This window comes from Bufo bufo, chromosome 7 (assembly GCF_905171765.1).
Source record: "Bufo bufo chromosome 7, aBufBuf1.1, whole genome shotgun sequence".
In the NCBI taxonomy this organism is placed as follows: Eukaryota; Metazoa; Chordata; class Amphibia; order Anura; family Bufonidae; genus Bufo; species Bufo bufo.
Window position 1 is genome coordinate 21,960,840 of NC_053395.1, and position 22,356 is coordinate 21,983,195.

The 22,356-nt window shown below is 44.0% G+C and overlaps 1 protein-coding gene across 3 annotated transcripts in view; it reads right to left on the bottom strand.

Annotated features, from left to right (window-relative positions):
• Positions 1–3,028: 3,028 nt before the first annotated feature.
• Positions 3,029–22,356, bottom strand: part of CACNA1H (calcium voltage-gated channel subunit alpha1 H) — a 382,070-nt gene continuing 362,742 nt past the window's right edge. For all 3 annotated transcript variants that reach the window (XM_040439279.1, XM_040439277.1, XM_040439276.1), the window contains 9 exons: positions 21,303–21,436; positions 21,134–21,204; positions 13,042–13,120; positions 9,963–10,084; positions 6,857–7,171; positions 6,619–6,753; positions 5,413–5,593; positions 5,026–5,204; positions 3,029–4,639 (listed from right to left, as the gene is read on the bottom strand). In XM_040439279.1, coding sequence (XP_040295213.1) covers positions 3,452–4,639; positions 5,026–5,204; positions 5,413–5,593; positions 6,619–6,753; positions 6,857–7,171; positions 9,963–10,084; positions 13,042–13,120; positions 21,134–21,204; positions 21,303–21,436 — 2,404 coding nt within the window. In that variant the 3' untranslated portion in view covers positions 3,029–3,451. The remainder of the gene's footprint in view (positions 4,640–5,025; positions 5,205–5,412; positions 5,594–6,618; positions 6,754–6,856; positions 7,172–9,962; positions 10,085–13,041; positions 13,121–21,133; positions 21,205–21,302; positions 21,437–22,356) is intronic.

Below are 22,356 nucleotides of genomic sequence, written 5' to 3' on the forward strand. Positions count from 1 at the left end.
CCATAGAATGATGAATCAAGAAAGCCATCTGCTCTACAGTGCTCCAGAGAGAGAAGGACCTAGAAGGTCCAGAATCTGCATGGCCGAGCACTGGAGTCAGTCAGTAAGGTATTCCCTGTTAGGACATCGCCCGTCACATGTGGACATGACCTGGCCAGCCGTATCTTCATCCTGTCCCCCTCAGCTGGGAATTACAGCCACCATTGCAAGAATAATATTGCCAACCTTAGATTCTGCAGAGATAGACGTTGGAAGGATAGAGGGAATGAGTACTACAACCCCCATCCTTGCTTATATCCATACACTGCTATCAGTGAAGATTTGCACTGTACATTGATTGGAACTGTGTTTTGATATTATTGGATGTACTACAACTCCCATGCTGCCTTTTAGTAAAGAGAGACTTGTTCATTTTCCACCACTGGTCTGGTTACTGAATCCAGCACCATTCGGAGGCCACAGCACCCACATCTCCCGTCGTGTACCCGTACAACACTCCTAACACCAAGGGAACCCCAACTACCATCTGGAAGGAAAACCCACATCAGGGTGTGTGCCCCCTCCTGTCACTGCCCTGGCCCTAGGGAGCATTGATGTAAGGATAGCCACTACCACTCCCATCCTCCGTTCTGCTTCTCCAGGGTCGTGGCACAAAGTAACACCTGGGGATTTGATGCAGATTTGGTGTGGAAATGCATGGAAATTTGCGCTCAATTTCTGCAATTCTACCTGCACCCGTGTGTAGTCAGCCTTATTGTTTTTTTGATGCCCTTGTCAGGCTCCGCCCCCTCAGGCCCTGCACTATGTATAACACAGTATATCGGTTTTCAGTGTTCTTATGAGGAGGTATTTCATAGTGGCAGGCTCTCTCTAATAGCAGAGATGAGCAGTCTGCCAGTGTACTCCACAGCTAATCTGTGCATCTCCAGTCACTCGTAGTGGAGATGTACTATATGGATTGGGGTTGTACGGTATTTTATGCATTGGGGTTGTACGGTATTTTATGCATTGGGGTTGTACGGTATTTTATGTATTGGGGTTGTACATCTCCAGTGACTCGTAGTGGAGATGTACCATATGGATTGGGGTTGTACGGTATTTTATGGATTGGGGTTGTACGGTATTTTATGGATTGGGGTTGTTCTGTATTTTATGGATTTGGGTTGTACGGTATTTTATGGATTGGGGTTGTACGGTATTTAAGGATTGGGGTTGTACGGTATTTTATGGATTGGGGTTGTACGGTATTTTATGGATTTGGGTTGTACGGTATTTTATGGATTGGAGTTGTACGGTATTTTATGAATTGGGGTTGTACGGTATTTTATGGATTGGGGTTGTATGGTATTTTATGGATTGGGGTTGTTCGGTATTTTATGGATTGGGGTTGTACGATATTTTATGAATTGGGGTTGTACGGTATTTTATGGATTGGGGTTGTTCTGTATTTTATGGATTGGGGTTGTACGATATTTTATGAATTGGGGTTGTACGGTATTTTATGGATTGGGGTTGTTCTGTATTTTATGGATTTGGGTTGTACGGTATTTTATGGATTGGGGTTGTACGGTATTTTATGGATTGGGGTTGTTCAGTATTTTATGGATTGGGGTTGTACGATATTTTATGAATTAAGGTTGTACGGTATTTTATGGATTGGGGTTGTTCTGTATTTTATGGATTTGGGTTGTACGGTATTTTATGGATTGGGGTTGTACGATATTTTATGGATTGGGGGTTGTTCGGTATTTTATGGATTGGGGTTGTACGATATTTTAGGGATTGGGGTTGTACAGTATTTTATGGATTGGGGTTGTTCTGTATTTTATGGATTGGGGTTGTTCTGTATTTTATGGATTGGGGTTGTACGATATTTTATGGATTGGGGTATTACATCTCCAGTGACTCGTAGTGGAGATGTACCATATGGATTGGGGTTGTACGGTATTTTATGGATTGGGGTTGAATGGTATTTTATGGATTGGGGTTGTACGGTATTTTATGGATTGGGGTTGTACGGTATTTTATGGATTGGGGTTGTACGGTATTTTATGGATTGTACAGTTGTACAGTATGTATTTGTGATGTTGGTATGTATTAGTGTTGTATGGTATGTACAGTGTCTATTGGAGCTGTACGACATGGATTGGATGCTATACACATGGCGGTCTGTCTACATAGGGCACCTATAGGCGGTGGGGAGGCTTCTACAGGCGCGCTCAGATAAGAAATGAGCCAATTTAGCATTCCCTCTGCCATTGTATGTCTGTGTATATCATAGAATGTCATTGACAGCAAAAAGAGTTCTTGAAACCGAAGAGGAATCAAAACACAAAGGGGGTCATTTATTAAGACCGGCATTTTAATTAAGACCCTGCGCTGGCGGTGGATCTGCCGCAGTTATGAAGAGGCGCCGGCCTCTCCATAGATCCACCGCCGATTCTAAATGTGAGACTGCTTCCTTGCTGTCTTAGGCCTCATGCACATGACCGTTCCGTTTTTTGCGGTCCGCAAAACACGGAAGCCGCTCGCGTGCCTTCTGCAGTTTGCGGAACGTAACAGGCGGCCCATTGTAGAAATGCCTATTCTTGTCCGCAAAAGGACAAGAATAGGACATGTTATATATTTTTTGCGGGGCGACGTAACGGAGCAACGGATGCGGACAACACACAGAGTGCTGTCCGCATCTTTTGAAGCCCCATTGAAGTGAATGGGTCCGCACCCGAGCCGCAAAAACTGCGGCTCGGATGCGGACCAGAACAACGGTCTTGTGCATGAGGCCTTACATTTAGACCATTTTCTACGCCTAAACCAGGCGTAGAAAATGCTGAATAAGACAGGCCTGCCTGCCCACTTTTTTAGACCTGGCGTAAGCGGGGGGGGGGGGGGGGGGGGAAGTCTTACACTTTTGCATTGGAATCTGTGCCAGAAATATGCCTAATGACCCCCAAAGTCTATAAAAAAAATTGCATAAGTCCCCAAAATGCCACCCGGCAGACACACAGAAAGCGCAAATAATGACGGTGCCTTTTCACAAATACATTATTTCTATTTTATTTATACTGCTGATATACAGATATTTTACAAGGCTTCATCTGTTGGCACCTCTGCGTACTGTGTCTCTGCACAATAAAATAAAAAAAGTGCCGCCTTAAAAATATAAAAACAAACCCCCCCAAAAAACAAACAAGAAAAAACAAACCAAAATAAAACATTAAAATAAAACCCGAATCAATGTGATTGAGGCTATATGGGAAGTCGTCTCCGTATTTCGTTTATAAAATCAAACAAATCAAAAATTTATTATTTTTTTTATTCCAACCATCAGTCATTCTCCATCCTCCCATGTGGACCCCCCCAATCCCACCTATTGAAAACCCTAATAACCCAAAGGGGCTTTCTTAGACCCGTCTATCCAGTGGTTCGTCACCAGCCCTTGTATCCTTACAAGCTATAACGGTTTGTCTGTCACTTGGCCCGATGTGTTAGAGGCGTCGACTAATGCAGGATTTTTTAAAGAACTCTTCACTTCTGTAAAATCTATGTTCTTTTCAGAATTGTTGCTATGAAGATGGTCTAGTTGCTTAATTTCTAACGCCCCCGTGTCAGACCTGGAGTCCATGATGACTACGGATGGAGAACTGGGCCGTCCACCCTCGCCTAAAAGTTCTGAGAAGCTGTTTGCCTCCCGCTGGTCGAAAGAGTAGCCGAGAATGACCAAGTGTTCGTTGCGACAAGGCGATTGGCTCCATCTTTCGGTTTTAGATTGCTGTTCTACAACTTGGTTGTCACTAAGGTCTAAAGAGTCCCGGTATGCGGTGGATTCACACGACGGTGTCCTCCTCCGTAACATGCTGTTCTCCGATGCTTTGGTACGTGAAGCTGTGCCGGTCTCGTCCTCCATGGGAGGATCTATAGAAATGCAAGGCGGGCTCATCTTCTTCTTCCTTCGACCCCCATTGATGTACTCTGGGTCAGACTGTACGAGAACAGAAGAGTCCTGCTTGTCATCGATGGACAGATCGAAGCAGGAATCTCCATCGTCATCAATGGAGGGGCAGATCTCGATCGAGTGCCTCCTTTGGTCTTCCGCCCACATGGGCTTTGCTAAAAATCCTTGAGTATCAACACTGTAGAACTTCTTCAAGTCTTTGCCGTTGCTGGTCCCAACCAGGCTGGCTGTGCTATTGCAGTTCTTAAGTAGTGGAGGAAAAGGAGGAGATGAAACTTGGGAGATGAATGGAGAAACGGAGTGACTTCTATGATTGGATTGTCCACACCAGCCACTGGCCAGGCTGTTTATGTGGCTGACCTCTTCATCAGCTGGATCCGAGGACTCTAGAGTAGACTCGTCAGGGTTGGTGTTGTCACTGCTCGCACTCGAAGGGCGGCTGGGAATACTGTGTTGGCTATACGTATGCTTGCGAGTATGGACGCTGGAATGTCTGTGGTGGGGAGATGGTTTGGGAGAAGATTGAGGGGTTCCCTGCAGAGATAGGGGAGTTGGACAGAGCAAATTCGAAGCGAGAAGGTTGTTGAGTGAAGGTGTTTTCAACTTTGAACTCTCTGTTGATTCAGGTTGAAGGCTGTCCTTGGAGTCGCCATTCTGATAGTCAACCGAATCCATGTGTACGGCCTCCTAGGAGACAGACAAAAAATGTGAAGATTTCCATGAAGAAGATGCAGGTGGTATGTAGCTCTACCCAAGTGCTATTTTACAATATTCATTTGCAAAAATTTCACCTGTAAAATATGGTGGTGCAAAAGTGGAGCATCCCTTTAAGGAGTGGCTATAGCTATGGGGACCCCATAAGAGTAAGAGATCAGAACCCCCGACAAGTCCATAGCTTATGGGAGTGATCTCCAACCAGTAGCTCTCCAGCTGTTGTGAACATCCAACTCCAAGCATTCCATGATAGTCTTCAGATGTCAGGGCATGTTGGGAGTTGTAGTTAAGCCACAGGTTGGAGACTGCCAGCTTATGGTTAATATCTAGCAAAGCAGAAAATATCTACCAACCGTTACCTGCCGTTGGAGAAATCTGTTTAAGCTGGGCGACCTGGAAGCGGGTCGTGGGGGTGGAATTTTAGGCATGTCATCGTTGTCCACGTGGCAGCCCGATGTGGCCAGGGGCTGACAGTCCACAGGAGTTTGCAGAGAGTTGCCGGATTCATTTGGTTGGGAACGGACTGAGAGACGGGATCCTACAGGAAGAAAAGTGAGATGAAGGGCTATCAACTTCAGGGATCCTTCCAAGGAGATTATATCCGACCTCAACACAGATTCTGCCTTAATATATATTGTGGTGGGGTCAGGCAGCTGCTGAAAGGGACCTCATTTTTATCATTGCTATCCCCCCCCCCCCCCTCATTTTTAGAATGGAGGACCTGAGGTTACATGGCATCATCATACCTTCAGGAGGGCTATCCTCATAGGTCTCCACCTCCCGCAGAGGGTACGATGACTTGGCTGGCAGCACGGGACGGAACATGTAGCTGTCATTGGGCAACGAGAGCATCCTGGACACGGACACCTTTCTGACCGTCAGCAAGTTTTGGGATCCGGTTCCATCCCTCATGTAGACATCACCATCCTGTGGGGGAGACGACCATTAGCTTGGAGGCAATGAAGGCTTTCCTTAAAGACGACCTCTCACCTCTCCTGACATGTCTGTTTTAGTAACTACTTGCATCACCCATGTAATAACCATTCTGTACCATCTTATGACTCTGTTGTGCCATTCCTCTATTATTCCTGCTAGAAGTTATGAATGAACTGCTTAGCAGTTTGCAGTGAAGGTCCAGTTGGGTGTTACCGTTGGTGGTGTATCCCTGTACAGTCTGACATTATCCAATCAGTGCTGCCAGTGTCAGACTGTGCCAGGGCACGCTCCCAACTGGTAACGCCCTGCTGGACATTCACTCTAAACTGCTAGCAATTCATTTATAACTACTAGCAGGAATAATAGAGGAATGACACAACATGGAGTCATAACAATAGATGCTCCAGAATTGTTACTACGTGTGGTTACAGACATATCGGGAGAGGTGACAGCGCCCCTTTAAATCTGTTGCCCCGCCCCCCCCCCCCCCTGTTCATTCTGCAGCTTTCTCATCTACTTTTTCTACTTTTTGTATTGATTCCTGTCCGTTTTTTCGAGATTACCGCTTGCTTTTAGTGAATGGAAAAATTCCTTTTTACATGAGACCCATCCTGATGCAGGCAGTGGGCTTTCAAATCTGTATGGGCTTCCATCTTTTGGATGTTAACCATGTTTCTGTTCGCCAACAGCAAGCAGAGATCTTGAAAATGTTGAGGCACGCGGTGTATTAGAAAGCGACAGAATGTTTCGTTACGCAATCATTAAAACTGGTCAGCCCTTTTAATGACCCAAACATTAACGCCACAGACAATAACGTCAGCAAAGCCCGCTGCACATAGATCCTCAGAGGTGGCACATGAGCGGCATCCTTCCATTTTCATTGGCCAGGTTAGAACCCTGCCCCCCCCCCCCTCGAAATGAGGAAAGAGAAGAGCTTAGAAGCAGAGGTAAGTAGCCACGGAAAGCATTGCTTGCGGATAGCACACAGGACATACAAGCATGGTGCAGGGATTCACCTCAGGCCCATAGCTGCAGGGCAGGAGGGGAAGTGGCAAGGGCACGGGGGAGCCCGGTCTTTTCTCTTTCCGCACGACCGAACCATCCAATGTATTGGGAATCAATAAAGTCACATTCTCGTGGCTCAGTGCCCCCTTCAGTGCGAAACGAAGGAAACAAGTATGAATTAACTGCTCCAAACCTAACTACTGCCCCCCTCAGGAACACCAGGGCATGCCCATCAGGCTGTAACCTTACCCTGACTTGCTTCAGCAGCACTGGCAGCTCTTTCTTCATTGACACTTGACCGCCAGCAATTGCCTTGCCGTCTAAGGCCAGGGGGACCACCGGGGTGACGGCTCTTGACATTTCCAACTCGATCTCTGCATCCATCTCTGCGTCTTCTTTGGCCTCTTTATTGCTTTCCTCGAGATGCTTCATGAGGACGGCCACCACGACATTGACCAGGACGAACTGGGCAATGAGGACGAAGGTGACGAAATAGACCGGGGAGATGAGGGGCAGGTAGCTGAGGCAGTGCTTGTCGTCACTGTTGCATTCGCGGAGTGTGTCCTAGAAGAGTCACATACAGATATTTCATTGTCCGCTCCGGTATACGCGGAAGACATTTCTAAAAGTCCTGGTTTATATTACTCACAGCCTATCACGTCACTAGAAACCACGGACATAACACAGACCTGTGATGTCATAGACAAGATCTTGAAAATCTTGTTATATCACTATCAAGGCAGCCTAACCCTTATCTGAGAGCCCAGTGACATCATAGACAAGGTAGCCTACCCCTTCCCTGGAAACCTAGTGACATCATAGACAAGGTAGCCTACTCCTTCCCTGGAAACCTAGTGACATCATAGACAAGGCAGCATACCCCTTATCTGAGAACCCAGTGACATCATAGACAAGGCAGCATACACCTTATCTGAGAACCCAGTGACATCATAGACAAGGCAGGATACCCCTTATCTTAGAACCCAGTGATATCATAGGCAAGGCAGCCTACTTCTTTCCCGGAAACCTAGTGACATCATAGAGGAGGTAGCCTACCCCTTTCCAAGAAACCCAGTGACATCATAGAGAATTCAACCTACCCCTTATCTGGAAACCTAGTGACATCATAGACAAGGCAGCCTACTCCTTCCCCGGAAACCTAGTGACATCATAGACAAGGCAGCCTACTCCTTCCCCGGAAACCTAGTGACATCATAGAGGAGGCAGCCTACCCCTTTCCAAGAAACCCAGTGACATCAAAGACAAGGCAGCCTAACCCTTCCCCGGAAACCTAGTGACATCATAGAGGAGGCAGCCTACCCCTTTCCAAGAAACCCAGTGACATCAAAGACAAGGCAGCCTAACCCTTCCCTGCAAACCTAGTGACATCAGAGATAACACAGCCTATCGCTTATTTGCAAAGCCAGTGACATCGCAGACCAGGCAGCCTATCCCTACCCTGTAAATCCTACATAACCTTCTATATATACTATAAACACGATATAATAAGACCGCGTCACTGATAATAGAGGTGCTAATCACTGCGAGACCTCAGCACACGTCTTGTCAAGCGACTTTTGTGGGTGCACGTCCCCTGACAGATTCCTTCCACCCAAGGAGTTAATGAGTAGCTTGTATCAGTAAGTTGGAGACAGCGAATAGCTTTGAATTCAATCTTTATTTTACCAGTGGTACAATCTCACGCCGTGGAAACTATATGACCGGCCTCACAGCTTGACAAAGGGCCACCGAACTGGGCCCGAAACGTTGCAATAAGCAATAAATGTTATCATGAGATTGTACCACTGGTAAAATAAGGATTGAATTCAAAGCTATTCGCTGTCTCCAAACTACTGATAATAGAGGCGGCTGATGGGAACGTTCAGGTGGTGCGAGTCCCTCTCGGTGAGGTCCTCACTCTGTGTACTGCCATAGATGACACACGCTATGGAGGAGCTGGATCTGACTCATCCCGAACAGCCTGATGTGGAGGTGTCTTTAGGTAAATATTAATTATGTCAGTATGTTCTCGTCCCCCTGTTGTTTAGTGACAAAATGAATCATACAAATATTCTGCTCGTCGCTGCCAGGAACGTGCTTCTGCTGGAGGTGAGGTGTTTAAGGGGCCTTCCCCTGTTAGCGCTAATAGAAGGGGGGGGGGGGGGTCCTCTGTTCACGATTCTGATCAGAATAGTCACAAAGAGCGTCTCTCACTCTGGAGGACCTGTCCTGTCCTGCATTCCACTGATTTGAATGGACTCTGTGTAATGCTTCATTTCAACTGTGGTGGCGCTGCAGGGAAATTGAACATTTATTGCCAGGTTTCCCCACAGATTACATCTGATCGCTGGTGGTCTCAGGACCACCTTGTGGTCTACTTATTGTCGTGGATCCCTTCTAATAAATAGATTGTCCAAAACAGAGGACCCCCTTTTAAAGTACTGTATCACACATCTCGTATAATTTATATCATGGGCTGTGAATGCTTGAGGCTTCTTAAAGGTTCTGCCTCATCATGACCTCCTTTTTACAATGAAGCCGACCTGACAACCGGTTGTAATTTATGAAACCTGTGTCGATCAGATGTGATCACTTTTAGAAGCTGCAGCTGACCATATAGTTTCCCTGCAGTGACCTCTACTGGTGAAACGTAGTATTACATGCCAACTATTCCACTGAATAAATGACCATATGCAGTGATCGGTGGTCGGGCCGAGTCCCCCACTGTGTGAGACAGTTTTTGTAGGCAGCATTCTGGCTAATAGATGGAGGACACAAGCACGGTCCCCTCTGTGACATCCATATCACATAGTAACATAGTACATTTGTCCATCCAGTTCGGCCTGGTATCCTGCAAGTTGAAAGGGTTTGTCTTAATGAAAAGGTCCTTTAACTGCAGAAGCTGATACCCTGCTTTACCAGGCAACAACCAACCTGAGCAACATGAATGAAAAGTCTCTGCTTGCTGTCATTAAATGCAAATATATTGCTCTCATTCAAAACTGTCCTGATCTAGTCCTGTTGACACAGCTGATTGTTTGTTACTGTGTTTTAGTCTAGTGTGTCAGTAGCCAATATCTTCCCCCTGTTCTGGCCTCCAAAATAATGAACCGGAACAAACCACGGGGCTAAATCAGGATACGGTTTCAACCCGTGTTGAATTTTTTTCCATTCAGTGACAGCAAGCTGAGCACTTGGTGAGGAATTGCATATATATCAGTAAGTGACGGGACGTCCATTGTGCAGTCTGGAGGATGCTTCTGGAATAAGGTTGGGTAGTTGTGGCCAGGAATGGGCTGCTTCACCCTATACTGGGGTCATGTCCTCCTCCTGTGTCACCACATCTGCTCCTTACCTTCATGATACCATTCCAGTTGTCCCCCGTTGAGACGCGGAAGAGCGTCAGGAAAGCCATTCCAAAGTTCTCAAATGTGGCGTGTCTGCTGAGACCCTCGCAGGGGTTATCTTCGGTACACACTGGAGAGAGGGGAACATTTTATCAGTCATCAGCAGAGGCTAATTGGGACCAGTGCAAGAGATGGTGGTGGTGAGAAAATGATGCGGTACCACTAATGGCCACAGGAGGCAGCGAGAGAATAGCATATACTGGATCTCTTCTTATAGAATGTTATATTGTGGAGAAAAGAACTGTAGTTATGATAGAATATTCTCCAGAAAAATAGCGCCACCACCGCCTCTCAGGTGCAACACTATTTCCAGAGATGGGGTTAAGCCTATCATGTGTGATACTGTTTTCTCAGCCAATGTATCTAAGCCTATTGTGTAACAGTGTCTGTTGAACCAGTGTATCTAAGCGTATAATGTATGATACTGTTCCAGCGGATCTCTTATGTGCAATATACTAATATGGTCTCTGTGTATCTAAGTCTATCATGTATGGTACTGTCTTAGTGTATCTAAGCCTATTATGTATGATACTGTCTCAGTCTTCTCTCTGATATGGTCTCTGTATATCTAAGCTCATCATGTATGGTACTGTCTTAGTGTATCTAAGCCTATCATGTATGATACTGTCTCAGTCTTCTCTCTGATATGGTCTCTGTATATCTAAGCTCATCATGTATGGTACCGTCTTAGTGTATCTAAGCCTATCATGTATGATACTGTCTCAGTCTTCTCTCTGATATGGTCTCTGTATATCTAAGCTTATCATGTATGGTACCGTCTTAGTGTATCTAAGCCTATCATGTATGATACTGTCTCAGTCTTCTCTCTGATATGGTCTCTGTATATCTAAGCCTATCATGTATGATACTGTCTCAGTCTTCCCTCTGATATGGTCTCTGTATATCTAAGCCTATCATGTATGGTACTGTCTTAGTGGTTCCAAGCCTATCATTTGTGATACTGTCTAAGTGTATCTAAGCCTACCGTTCAATGTGTCTAACACTACTGATACTGCCTCAGTGTATCTAGGTCTGTAATCCTGTATGATCCCGTTGGTGTATGTAAGCCTATTATGTGTGATACAGGCTCAGTGTATATAAACCAATCGTGTGATACGGTCTTGGGGTATCTAACCATGTGATATTGTGCCACTGAGCCTGTGTAGCTAAGTCTATCACATGCGACACTGTCTTAGTGTATCTAAGCCTAACCTGTGTGATGCTGTCTTAGTGTATCTAAACCTATACTGTCTTGATGTATCAAAGCCTGTTGTGTGATATCATGCTGCTGAGCCTGTGTATCCAAGCCTAGCTTATGCGATACTGTCTTTGTGTATCTAAACCTACTGTGTGCGATACTTGGTGTATCTAGGCATATCATGGTTCATGGTGTCTCAATGTATCTAAGCCCATCATGTGTGATACAGTCTGCTGAGCCACATGGTGCACGGTTTGGCCCCTTGTTCCGGGGTCATAAGGGTTAAGGAGTTCAGCTCTGCAGACATATGCCTTTTACGGCCGGTTAGTGCGCATCCGGTTTTCTCTGGCAGTCAGGGCGACTCGCAAAGCAAGCAGATGGTTTATATATCCATACCATAAATCTGCAGTGTAATAAATACGTATTCATTAGCGCCGTTCATCCCGGGCCAGGAGGTAGACGGCATATGGGAGGCCACACACCTTCTTCCCCAAATTCTGAAGACCTTAATAAATGCAAGCTACAAGGTAAAGCGCCCCTCTTAATATTACAGGGCTCCATTAAGCTTTCATTATGGACAGGCAGACATGGTTTTCGGCAGCTCGGTAATGAGCTATTTATTTGCCAGGACTATAAATGTGCAGGAGAGCAGTCCACGGAGGGAGAAGCTCGGAAGCCTGTCAATAATTTAGGACAGTGAAGGATAGCACCGAGCAGGAGAAAGCAATGAAATGAAGCCGTCCTCAGTATCTGTGCTAACGCGTTTTATAGTTTCTCCTTACTTTGGATTCTTCAGTGAAATATCTATCCCAATTAACACTTAACGACTGAACCATTTGTGACACTCGTTTTACAAAAATTATTTCCCACCATTTACTAAAAGCATAAGTCAAAAAGTCTGAATCGAATGCAGTCAGTACAGCACTGAAACGCGTTCTCTACATTGTATAAAACTCCAAGCCCATCATCCTAGATCTGTTACGGCCTCAAAATGTATTAAATGTACCCAAAAATGTATTAAATGTATGTCTTTGAATAACTCTTCTAGACTCGGTATGACTGAACTAATTAGGCCGTATAACTTTGAAACGCGTCATCTACGTTATATAAAATGCCAAGCCCATCATCCTAGACCTCTTACGGCCTCAAAAAGTAGTCGGTACGACTCCAAAATACATCGTTTACTTTGAATATTTCTTTAACACCCAGTATGGCTGGACAAATTAGGCTGTATGACTTTGAAACGCGTTGTCTGCAGTATACAAAATGCCAAGCCCATCATCCTTGACCTGTTATGGCCTCATAAAGTAGTCTGTACGACCACAAAATGCTTTGGCTACTTTGAATTATTCTTCTAGACCTGGTATGCCTGGATAAATTAGGCTGTATAACTTTGAAATGCGTTGTCTGTATTTAAAGCTGATCCTTTTAGACCTGAAAAAGTAATCACTACAACGCTGAAATGCTATATATGCTATATTACAACATACATGAAGACTTCTTGGGTAGAGTGACATAATGGCCTCCACCCCATGACGTCACTTTTAATTAGGAAATGTGATTTTATGGTGGCAGGTCCCACTTTAGAAGATTTTTTTTTAAGAAGTGCATTCGATGAACGGTCAAAAGCTGGGAGTAATCTCAGATGTAAGAATTCACTAGGTCTACTGACAATGAGCAGATGGCTTCTCATCTGAAAAGGATCAGAGAACATTTCTTTATAGGACTGAACCCTCGCCAGCTCAAGCTATTTTTACAAGAATTTTTTTTCTTAGTATTCTGCCACAACAATTTGAATCCAAGATTTTGGAGATGTTTGGCTTACTCACCAAGCTTCCCGAACAGCTCCACTCCCAGGGCGGCGTAGATGAAAAACAGGAGCATGAAGAGAAGTCCAAGGTTTCCTACCTGCCGAAGAAGATACAAGGTGATGTTAAGGTAGAAAGTTCACTATGTGAGGTACCCACTAAAGACATCTACAATAGCCATGTAGCGTTGTGTAGACCTAGAAGCCCTGCCATGGAAACTCATGATCAACCAAGTATTGCTAGATCCACCTTGGAAAATCATTACTGGGTCAGTTTTGAGAGATGCCCTTGGAGGCCCTCAGTTGTAAGCCACTGCTTGGTCAACCGTATAGACCAGTTGTAAAATCACCATGTAATAAATGAGCGCATAAAACCTTGGGGAAATCCTTGTGGACATCAGAAGAGAACCGACCTTCGACCGAGTGGACTTCTTTCTCGTAACTTGTTTTTTCTTCAACCAGATAAAGATTGAATGTGCTTCCTAAGCCCTATACCCATGTATCATGGCTAAGGCTGAATGGCTATGTGGTCTACCTTAGCCCAATGTGATCTCTAGTGTCAAATGCCAGTGGTCTACAGATGGTAGCAAGAACTTTCAACCATCCCCAACTTCCCAAAATCCCTGGGCATCACCAACCCTACCAATAGCAAGTTTCCATCAAGAACCAAATCTTTTCAGGTATTCATATCTAGAAACTTTTTGGCCGGATGGGATTAAGACGTTGTAAAATGACTACAGTGATGTGCTGGATGACAACGAAGGTCAGGGAAGACTCGGGAGATGATAGAGTTCGTTGTGGCGCGGTCCTGACAATAACGTCGAAGTTTCAACCTCTGTGATAAAACGATCGGTTCAGCACGGGTGAGTGAAGGACAGCTGTCATATATTCCTCCACGAGCGCCGCACTTAATATGATGATTGCCGAGGAAGCAAATGTTCGTTCGTCTCGAGTCACTTGATATTCATTGAGGGAGGCCACCAAGAGATGTCCTATTACCACAGCTAATTTAGGTGGATAGTGTGAACTAGCAGGTCGGCTCAAGGACTCTGAAGAAAGATGACAGCTGTGGAGATGTCCTCATCTGTGCATGTTAATAAACTCAATCTAAGACATGTCCACCTGACACCAGCACGAGGCTGCATAGAAGAGTAGTAAGGGCCTGAATATATCTATACTGTAAGTTAGCGCCGGGTACAGGACCAGCGGCATCATCAGAGTCTCCTCTACTGTGTGTGACTGATGAGGGTCCAGGGGCCGCAACAAGGACACGAGCCATGACACTGGACAGATCTGACTACTGGTCAACAGCATGTAATGTGTCCATGTACTGGGGCACGAGAGTCAGGCATAATGACGCTGACATTTGGGGTACAGGATGATGGCGCTGACACTCGGGGTACAGGATAATGACGCTGACATTCGGGGTACAGGATAATGGCGCTGACACTCGGGGTACAGGATAATGACACTGACACTCGGGGTACAGGATAATGACACTGACACTCGGGGTACAGGATAATGACACTGACACTTGGGGTACAGGATAATGACGCTGACACTCGGTGTGCAGGATAATGGCGCTGACACTCGGGGTACAGGATAATGACACTGACACTCGGGGTACAGGATAATGACACTGACACTTGGGGTACAGGATAATGACGCTGACACTCGGTGTGCAGGATAATGGCGCTGACACTCGGGGTACAGGATAATGACACTGACACTCGGGGTACAGGATAATGACACTGACACTTGGGGTACAGGATAATGACACTGACACTTGGGGTACAGGATAATGACACTGACACTTGGGGTACAGGATAATGACGCTGACACTTGGGGTACAGGATAATGACACTGACACTCGGGGTACAGGATAATGACACTGACACTCAGGGTACAGGATAATGACGCTGACACTTGGGGTACAGGATAATGACACTGACACTCGGGGTACAGGATAATGACACTGGCACTCGGGGTACAGGATAATGACACTGACACTCGGGGTACAGGATAATGACACTGACACTCGGGGTACAGGATAATGACACTGACACTCGGGGTACAGGATAATGACTCTGACACTCGGGGTACAGGATAATGACACTGGCACTCGGGGTACAGGATAATGACTCTGACACTCGGGGTACAGGATAATGACTCTGACACTCGGGGTACAGGATAATGACGCTGACACTTGGGGTACAGGATAATGACGCTGACAATCGGGGTACAGGATAATGACACTGACACTCGAGGTACAGGATGATGACACTGACACTTGGGGTACAGGATAATGACGCTGACACTTGGGGTACAGGATAATGACGCTGACACTCGGGGTACAGGATAATGACACTGACACTTGGGGTACAGGATAATGACACTGACACTTGGGGTACAGGATAATGACACTGACACTTGGGGTACAGGATAATGACACTGACACTTGGGGTACAGGATAATGACGCTGACACTTGGGGTACAGGATAATGACGCTGACAATCGGGGTACAGGATAATGACACTGACACTCGGGGTACAGGATAATGACACTGACACTTGGGGTACAGGATAATGACGCTGACACTTGGGGTACAGGATAATGACACTGACACTTGGGGTACAGGATAATGACACTGACACTTGGGGTACAGGATAATGACACTGACACTTGGGGTACAGGATAATGACGCTGACACTCGGGGTACAGGATAATGACACTGACACTTGGGGTACAGGATAATGACACTGACACTTGGGGTACAGGATAATGACACTGACACTTGGGGTACAGGATAATGACGCTGACACTTGGGGTACAGAATGAGAAGATGCAGACACTTAGGGTCTTGCTTGGATAGAGAAGGGGGTGCTGGCTGGAGGGTCATCTCCAATGACTAGTATGCCCTAATGCCACCCAGCTGGGCACACGTCCTGAGTGTTGGCAGTGGTGGCACACTTTACCACACTGAGCGGAGCAGACACAATGCCCCTCTCTGGTGGGTTCTGGCTTCCTCTTTCTGCACATCTCTCTTCTGATTTCCCTCACATCCATTATTCCTGCACCCTCGGCCCACACCGTTGGCATTTCAGTTGTCCGCGCACAGAATACCCAGGGAGGCCTGTCATGAAGGATTTTTCAGGAAGCTGTACAAGTGCCAGGCTGCTGCAGGGGCAGGGACGCCACCGTCTTGTTCTCCAGCTGCTCGTGACTCAGTGATACCAGTATACCGCTATCTGTGCCCTTGGTTTGTGTGAACCAGTCCACTGCAGCTTTTCACCCAGCTTTCCTAGATTCCTGACAGTACTGCGGCATATTCAGAAATACTCCCATCAAATACCTCCGACCTAGACTGTTCTACAGATGTGCTACACAGGGTCTCACCACTACAATATGCAGGTGGTGTAGGGCGGTATTATTTGAGCACTATACGGCAGTGATATTTGGGCAGTACATGGTGATGCTATTTGGGTGTTGTAGGTATTGCAGTAATATGGCAGCTCAGTGGTTAATGCTGTTGCCTTGCGGGTGACAGAGTCAATATGTTGTCCCTGTCTTTGTGTGGGTAGGTAGGGAATTTAGACACTTAGGGTTCGGCTACAAGGCGATCATAGTCGCACCCATGGTTTGCCGTGTAGAGACCCCAGCAGTGTTGGATTTTTTGTGATTCTGGGGTCGTAGTCATAGCGCACGTGCAAGTTACGCTGCGACCCCAATGATTTCTACGCTAGCACCGCTACACTTATCCTAGTATAAGGATACGGTATGGTATTATTATCTAAGCACTATATGGTATTTAATTTCAGCATTATATGGCGGTATTATATATACTGTATGGTGTTATCACGTAGGTACTATACAGTATTATAAGTTAGACACTATATGATGGTATTGATTCGTGAGTACGGTATGGGATTATACTTTGAGGACTATATGGTGGCATTACTTTGCACTTTTATTGCTTTTTTGGTGTACCGATGATACACTGTATATCAGTAGTCATTATTAAAGGACTATCGTAGGGGGGGGGGGGGGCAGGCCTGCAGCGGGTGAGGGGTTAATGTCTATGCTCTCGCTTTCCCATGCACATCATGGCTTCCTTCCAAGTGCAGAAAGCATCTCTGTGTATATTTGTAAAGTGAAAAATGTCATTCCTGGGATAATCGAGTCTACTGAGCGGGCCGTGGATGCCACGAGATTCCTGAGCGGGGGGTGGGGGGGGCTGTGTATCCCGCTCCCTCGCCGATGTGATCGGAACAATACAGCATCCCTATGACAGTACTCCTCCTTTGTATACTGGCCTCGAAAACCACTGTGCCTCTCTTCTCGACTCTTCTATATATGAAGCCAGATGGGTGAAGAAGAGGGCAAATATGCTGCTCAGGATCCTAGGAAAGCTGGGTGACCACTCCAGTAGGGGCCATAGTTGTCACATTGATAAATGGCTAACTAGATTTTTAAAGGGGTTGTCCAAGATTAGAAAACAAATGGCTGATTTTAGCACACAAATAACAGCGCCACCCTTGTCCATGTTCCGTGTCGGGTATTGCAGCGAATAATTATTGAAGTGAATAATGCGGAACTGCAATACCACACACAACCTGTGGACAGAGGTGGCGCTGTTTTTGGAAGTGGCCATGTTCTTTTACTCTTTGGCAACCCCTTTAAAAACTTAAGATGGTGACTCCAAAAGAAAATTAGAGGGGTATTCTAGTTGTAACAAGTTATTCCTAATCCACAGGGGCCCCCATTGTTCAGGGGGTCTTCGTACCCTGTGGAGCCCCCCCCCCCCTCCCCCCCTGAAATGGACGGAGCATCTGGTTGTAAATGTGCGCTGCTGGTCCATTCATTTCTATGGGAGCGCCGGAGATAGCCAATGGCCGAGCTGTGGGAACCCAACTGATCTGGTGTGGATAGGGAATAACTTGTTATAACCGGAATACCCCTTTAACTTTCTATAAAGGGTGGTAATCAATATGGCTGCCACGATAGCTTCCACAGGAATTGTCACCCAGCTTTCTGTGATGGCGGCCATACTGGCTTTAATTCCGTTTTGCATACACAGGTATAATAGATTTTTAGCAGATTTAGATAAGACGACGACTCAAGGACAGTTTTCACTGAGGATGATGATGGCTTGGTGCACTCCTGGTGTCTATAAGCTGGAAAGGTGCAAAGGGTTAAGTAGCAGATGTTGTTGTATTACTCCCAGAGTGTTCTCCTCCAGGACAATGTTAATTCCTTATAAAGATGAAATCTGGCTTGTGGTCTTTTTTTTTTTCTGCCCTCATTCTGGCCCAGAACAGAGAATCTAAATAAGAGTTTATACAAAGACGTCTTAACTTAATGGAAATAAGTCATCCAGCGGATCTAAAAATACTTCTGACAGAGCGTGGCACCGGGAAGTATTTGTGGAAATCCTCAGGAATCCAGCGAGCTGCCATGACTACAGCGTCGGCAAAAGCAAACAGCCCGGTGATCACTCAGGATCGAAAATATGACATTAAACCTCCACAGTCAGAAACCTTCAACCGATCACCTTGTAAACAGTAATTAGGCCTCATCATGCAAATTTCTATACTGCTGCCCTCTATGTACAAAAATATAACTGCTATAATTCTGCCTCCTATGTACAAGAATATAACTACTATAATACTGCTCCTATATACAAGAATATAACTACTATAATACTGCTCCTATGTACAAGAATATAACTACTATAATACTGCTCCTATGTACAAGAATATAACTACTATAATACTGCCTCCTATGTACAAAAATATAACTGCTATAATTCTGCCTCCTATGTACAAGAATATAACTACTATAATACTGCTCCTATATACAAGAATATAACTACTATAATACTGCTCCTATGTACAAGAATATAACTACTATAATACTGCCCCTATGTACAAGAATATAACTACTATAATACTGCTCCTATGTACAAGAATATAACTACTATAATACTGCCCCTATGTACAAGAATATAACTACTATAATACTGCTCCTATGTACAAGAATATAACTACTATAATACTGCTCTTATGTACAAGAATATAACTACTATAATACTGCTCCTATGTACAAGAATATAACTACTATAATACTGCTCCTATGTACAAGGATATACCTACTATAATACTGCCTCCTATGTACAAGAATATAACTACTATAATACTGCTCCTATGTATAAGAATATAACTACTATAATACTGCTCATATGTACAAGAATATAACTACTATAATACTGCCTCCTATGTACAAGAATATAACTACTATAATACTGCCCCCTATGTACAAGAATATAACTACTATAATACTGCCTCCTATGTACAAGAATATAACTACTATAATACTGCCTCCTATGTACAAGAATATAACTGCTATAATTCTGCCTCCTATGTACAAGAATATAACTACTATAATACTGCCTCCTATGTACAAGAATATAACTACTATAATACTGCCCCCTATGTACAAGAATATAACTACTATAATACTGCCTCCTATGTACAAGAATATAACTACTATAATACTGCCTCCTATGTACAAGAATATAACTGCTATAATTCTGCCTCCTATGTACAAGAATATAACTACTATAATACTGCTCCTATGTACAAGAATATAACTACTATAATACTGCCTCCTATGTACAAGAATATAACTACTATAATACTGCCCCCTATGTACAAGAATATAACTACTATAATACTGCCTCCTATGTACAAGAATATAACTACTATAATACTGCCTCCTATGTACAAGAATATAACTGCTATAATTCTGCCTCCTATGTACAAGAATATAACTGCTATAATTCTGCCTCCTATGTACAAGAATATAACTACTATAATACTGCCTCCTATGTACAAGAATATAACTACTATAATACTGCTCCTATGTACAAGAATATAACTACTATAATACTGCTTCTATGTACAAGAATATAACTACTATAATACTGCTCCTATGTACAAGAATATAACTACTATAATACTGCCTCCCATGTACAGGAATATAACTACTATAATACTGCTTCTATGTACAAGAATATAACTACTATAATACTGCTCCTATGTACAAGAATATAACTACTATAATACTGCTCCTATGTACAAGAATATAACTACTATAATACTGCCCCTATGTACAAGAATATAACTACTATAATACTGCCCCTGTGTACAAGAATATAACTACTATAATACTGCTCCTATGTACAAGAATATAACTACTATAATACTGCTCCTATGTACAAGAATATAACTACTATAATACTGCTCCTATGTACAAGAATATAACTACTATAATACTGCTCCTATGTACAAGAATATAACTACTATAATACAGCCTCCTATGTACAAGAATATAACTACTATAATACTGCTATGTACAAGAATATAACTACTATAATACTGCTCCTATGTACAAGAATATAACTACTATAATACTGCCTCCTATGTACAAGAATATAACTACTATAATACTGATCCTATGTACAGGAATATAACTACTATAATACTGCTATGTACAAGAATATAACTACTATAATACTGCCTCCTATGTACAAGAATATAACTACTATAATACTGCTCCTATGTACAAGAATATAACTACTATAATACTTCTCCTATGTACAAGAATATAACTACTATAATACTGCCTCCTATGTACAAGAATATAACTACTATAATACTGATCCTATGTACAGGAATATAACTACTATAATACTGCTCCTATGTACAAGAATATAACTACTATAATACTGCTCCTATGTACAAGAATATAACTACTATAATACTGCTCCTATGTACAAGGATATAACTACTATAATACTGCTCCTATGTACAAGAATATAACTACTATAATACTGATCCTATGTACAGGAATATAACTACTATAATACTGCTCCTATGTACAAGAATATAACTACTATAATACTGCTTCTATGTACAAGAATATAACTACTATAATACTGCTCCTATGTACAAGAATATAACTACTATAATACTGCCTCCTATACATAACCATATTGAAGAGGAGACTGAGGTCTTTTTTCTTGGTGGAATTATCGGGTGCTGCGTGGCGGTTACCTGTGGCAGAGCCTGGACCACTGTATCCAGCAGAGCTCGCATTCCTGTGGCCATCTTTAAAAGCTTCAGCACTACGAAAAGACGCAGATAAGAGATTATATGGTTATCTGAGAGTCACTATGTCGTCTGTTACTGCAGGGGATATAAGATAAGGTATCGGGCGTCTCACCTCGGGCGATCCTCAGCACTCTCATAATGCGGATGATAGTGGGATTGATGGGAAGGGAAGCGTTGATCTCGATCTCCTCCAGTGTGATGCCCATGATGGAGAGCAGCACAATCGCCAGGTCCAGCTGATTCCACCTGTAAGTGACAGAAAGATGTAATAAACAGGCCTTTCCAGCTCCCGCAGACCTTGTCGGACAGATCTTCTAGTCGAGTCCTGGGTGGCTGACTAGATATGCAGCACTATTAGAGAAGAAAATGTTATGATGCTATGTGCAGAATGGCGATATAGCGGCTGGGTGGGGACTCCTTTTTCTACCCTAGACCACCAGGGAATAAAATATTAACCTGTTGTTTAGCCAAGACAAAAAAGTGATATACAATAACTAATAAATACTTAAACAATAATATACAATAGAATACAATCGTGAATTAAGAACAAGGGTTCTCCTTTAGAACCTAATTAGTAGTTTTAGATCCAATGTCCAGAATTTCACATAAATAATCGTAGAAATAATCGCATAATTTGCAGCGACAATAAATATTCGTAATTGTTTCTAATTTGTCTATGCAGTTTGTAGTATATCGATGGACAAATCGAAAAAATGTCTTCCAATTCTTAAGTGTAAGAAATATTTGTTCGAATCGAACTGGTATGTCGATTATGCCCCCATCGCAAATGCTTATTTCACCTCTAAATAGTGTGTCTACTCACGAGCCAGATCGATATGGGCAGAATCCGGTGGACAACCCGCGGCGTCCCGCGTGGTGGTTAAACCAGATCCCCCACTACTGCTTACTCACGTGAGTATTGATTTCACCAGAGGATGATAGTATACGATTTTGCTGAAATATCGAGGGTGTCTCGACTAAAGTGTCCTTTATCGTCCGCTTTGGCAAATTGAATTTTCAATTACTGGCGCCAGTGGCTCCTTTACGTGTTTCCGGTTCTCCGAATGACACAGGCTTATACTATCTGATTACGATGCTTTCCTTTCAGAGTATTCGTAGCTGTGAATGCCGGTGGTCTTTGTGTTGAGCAAGAGGGTCCAAAATCA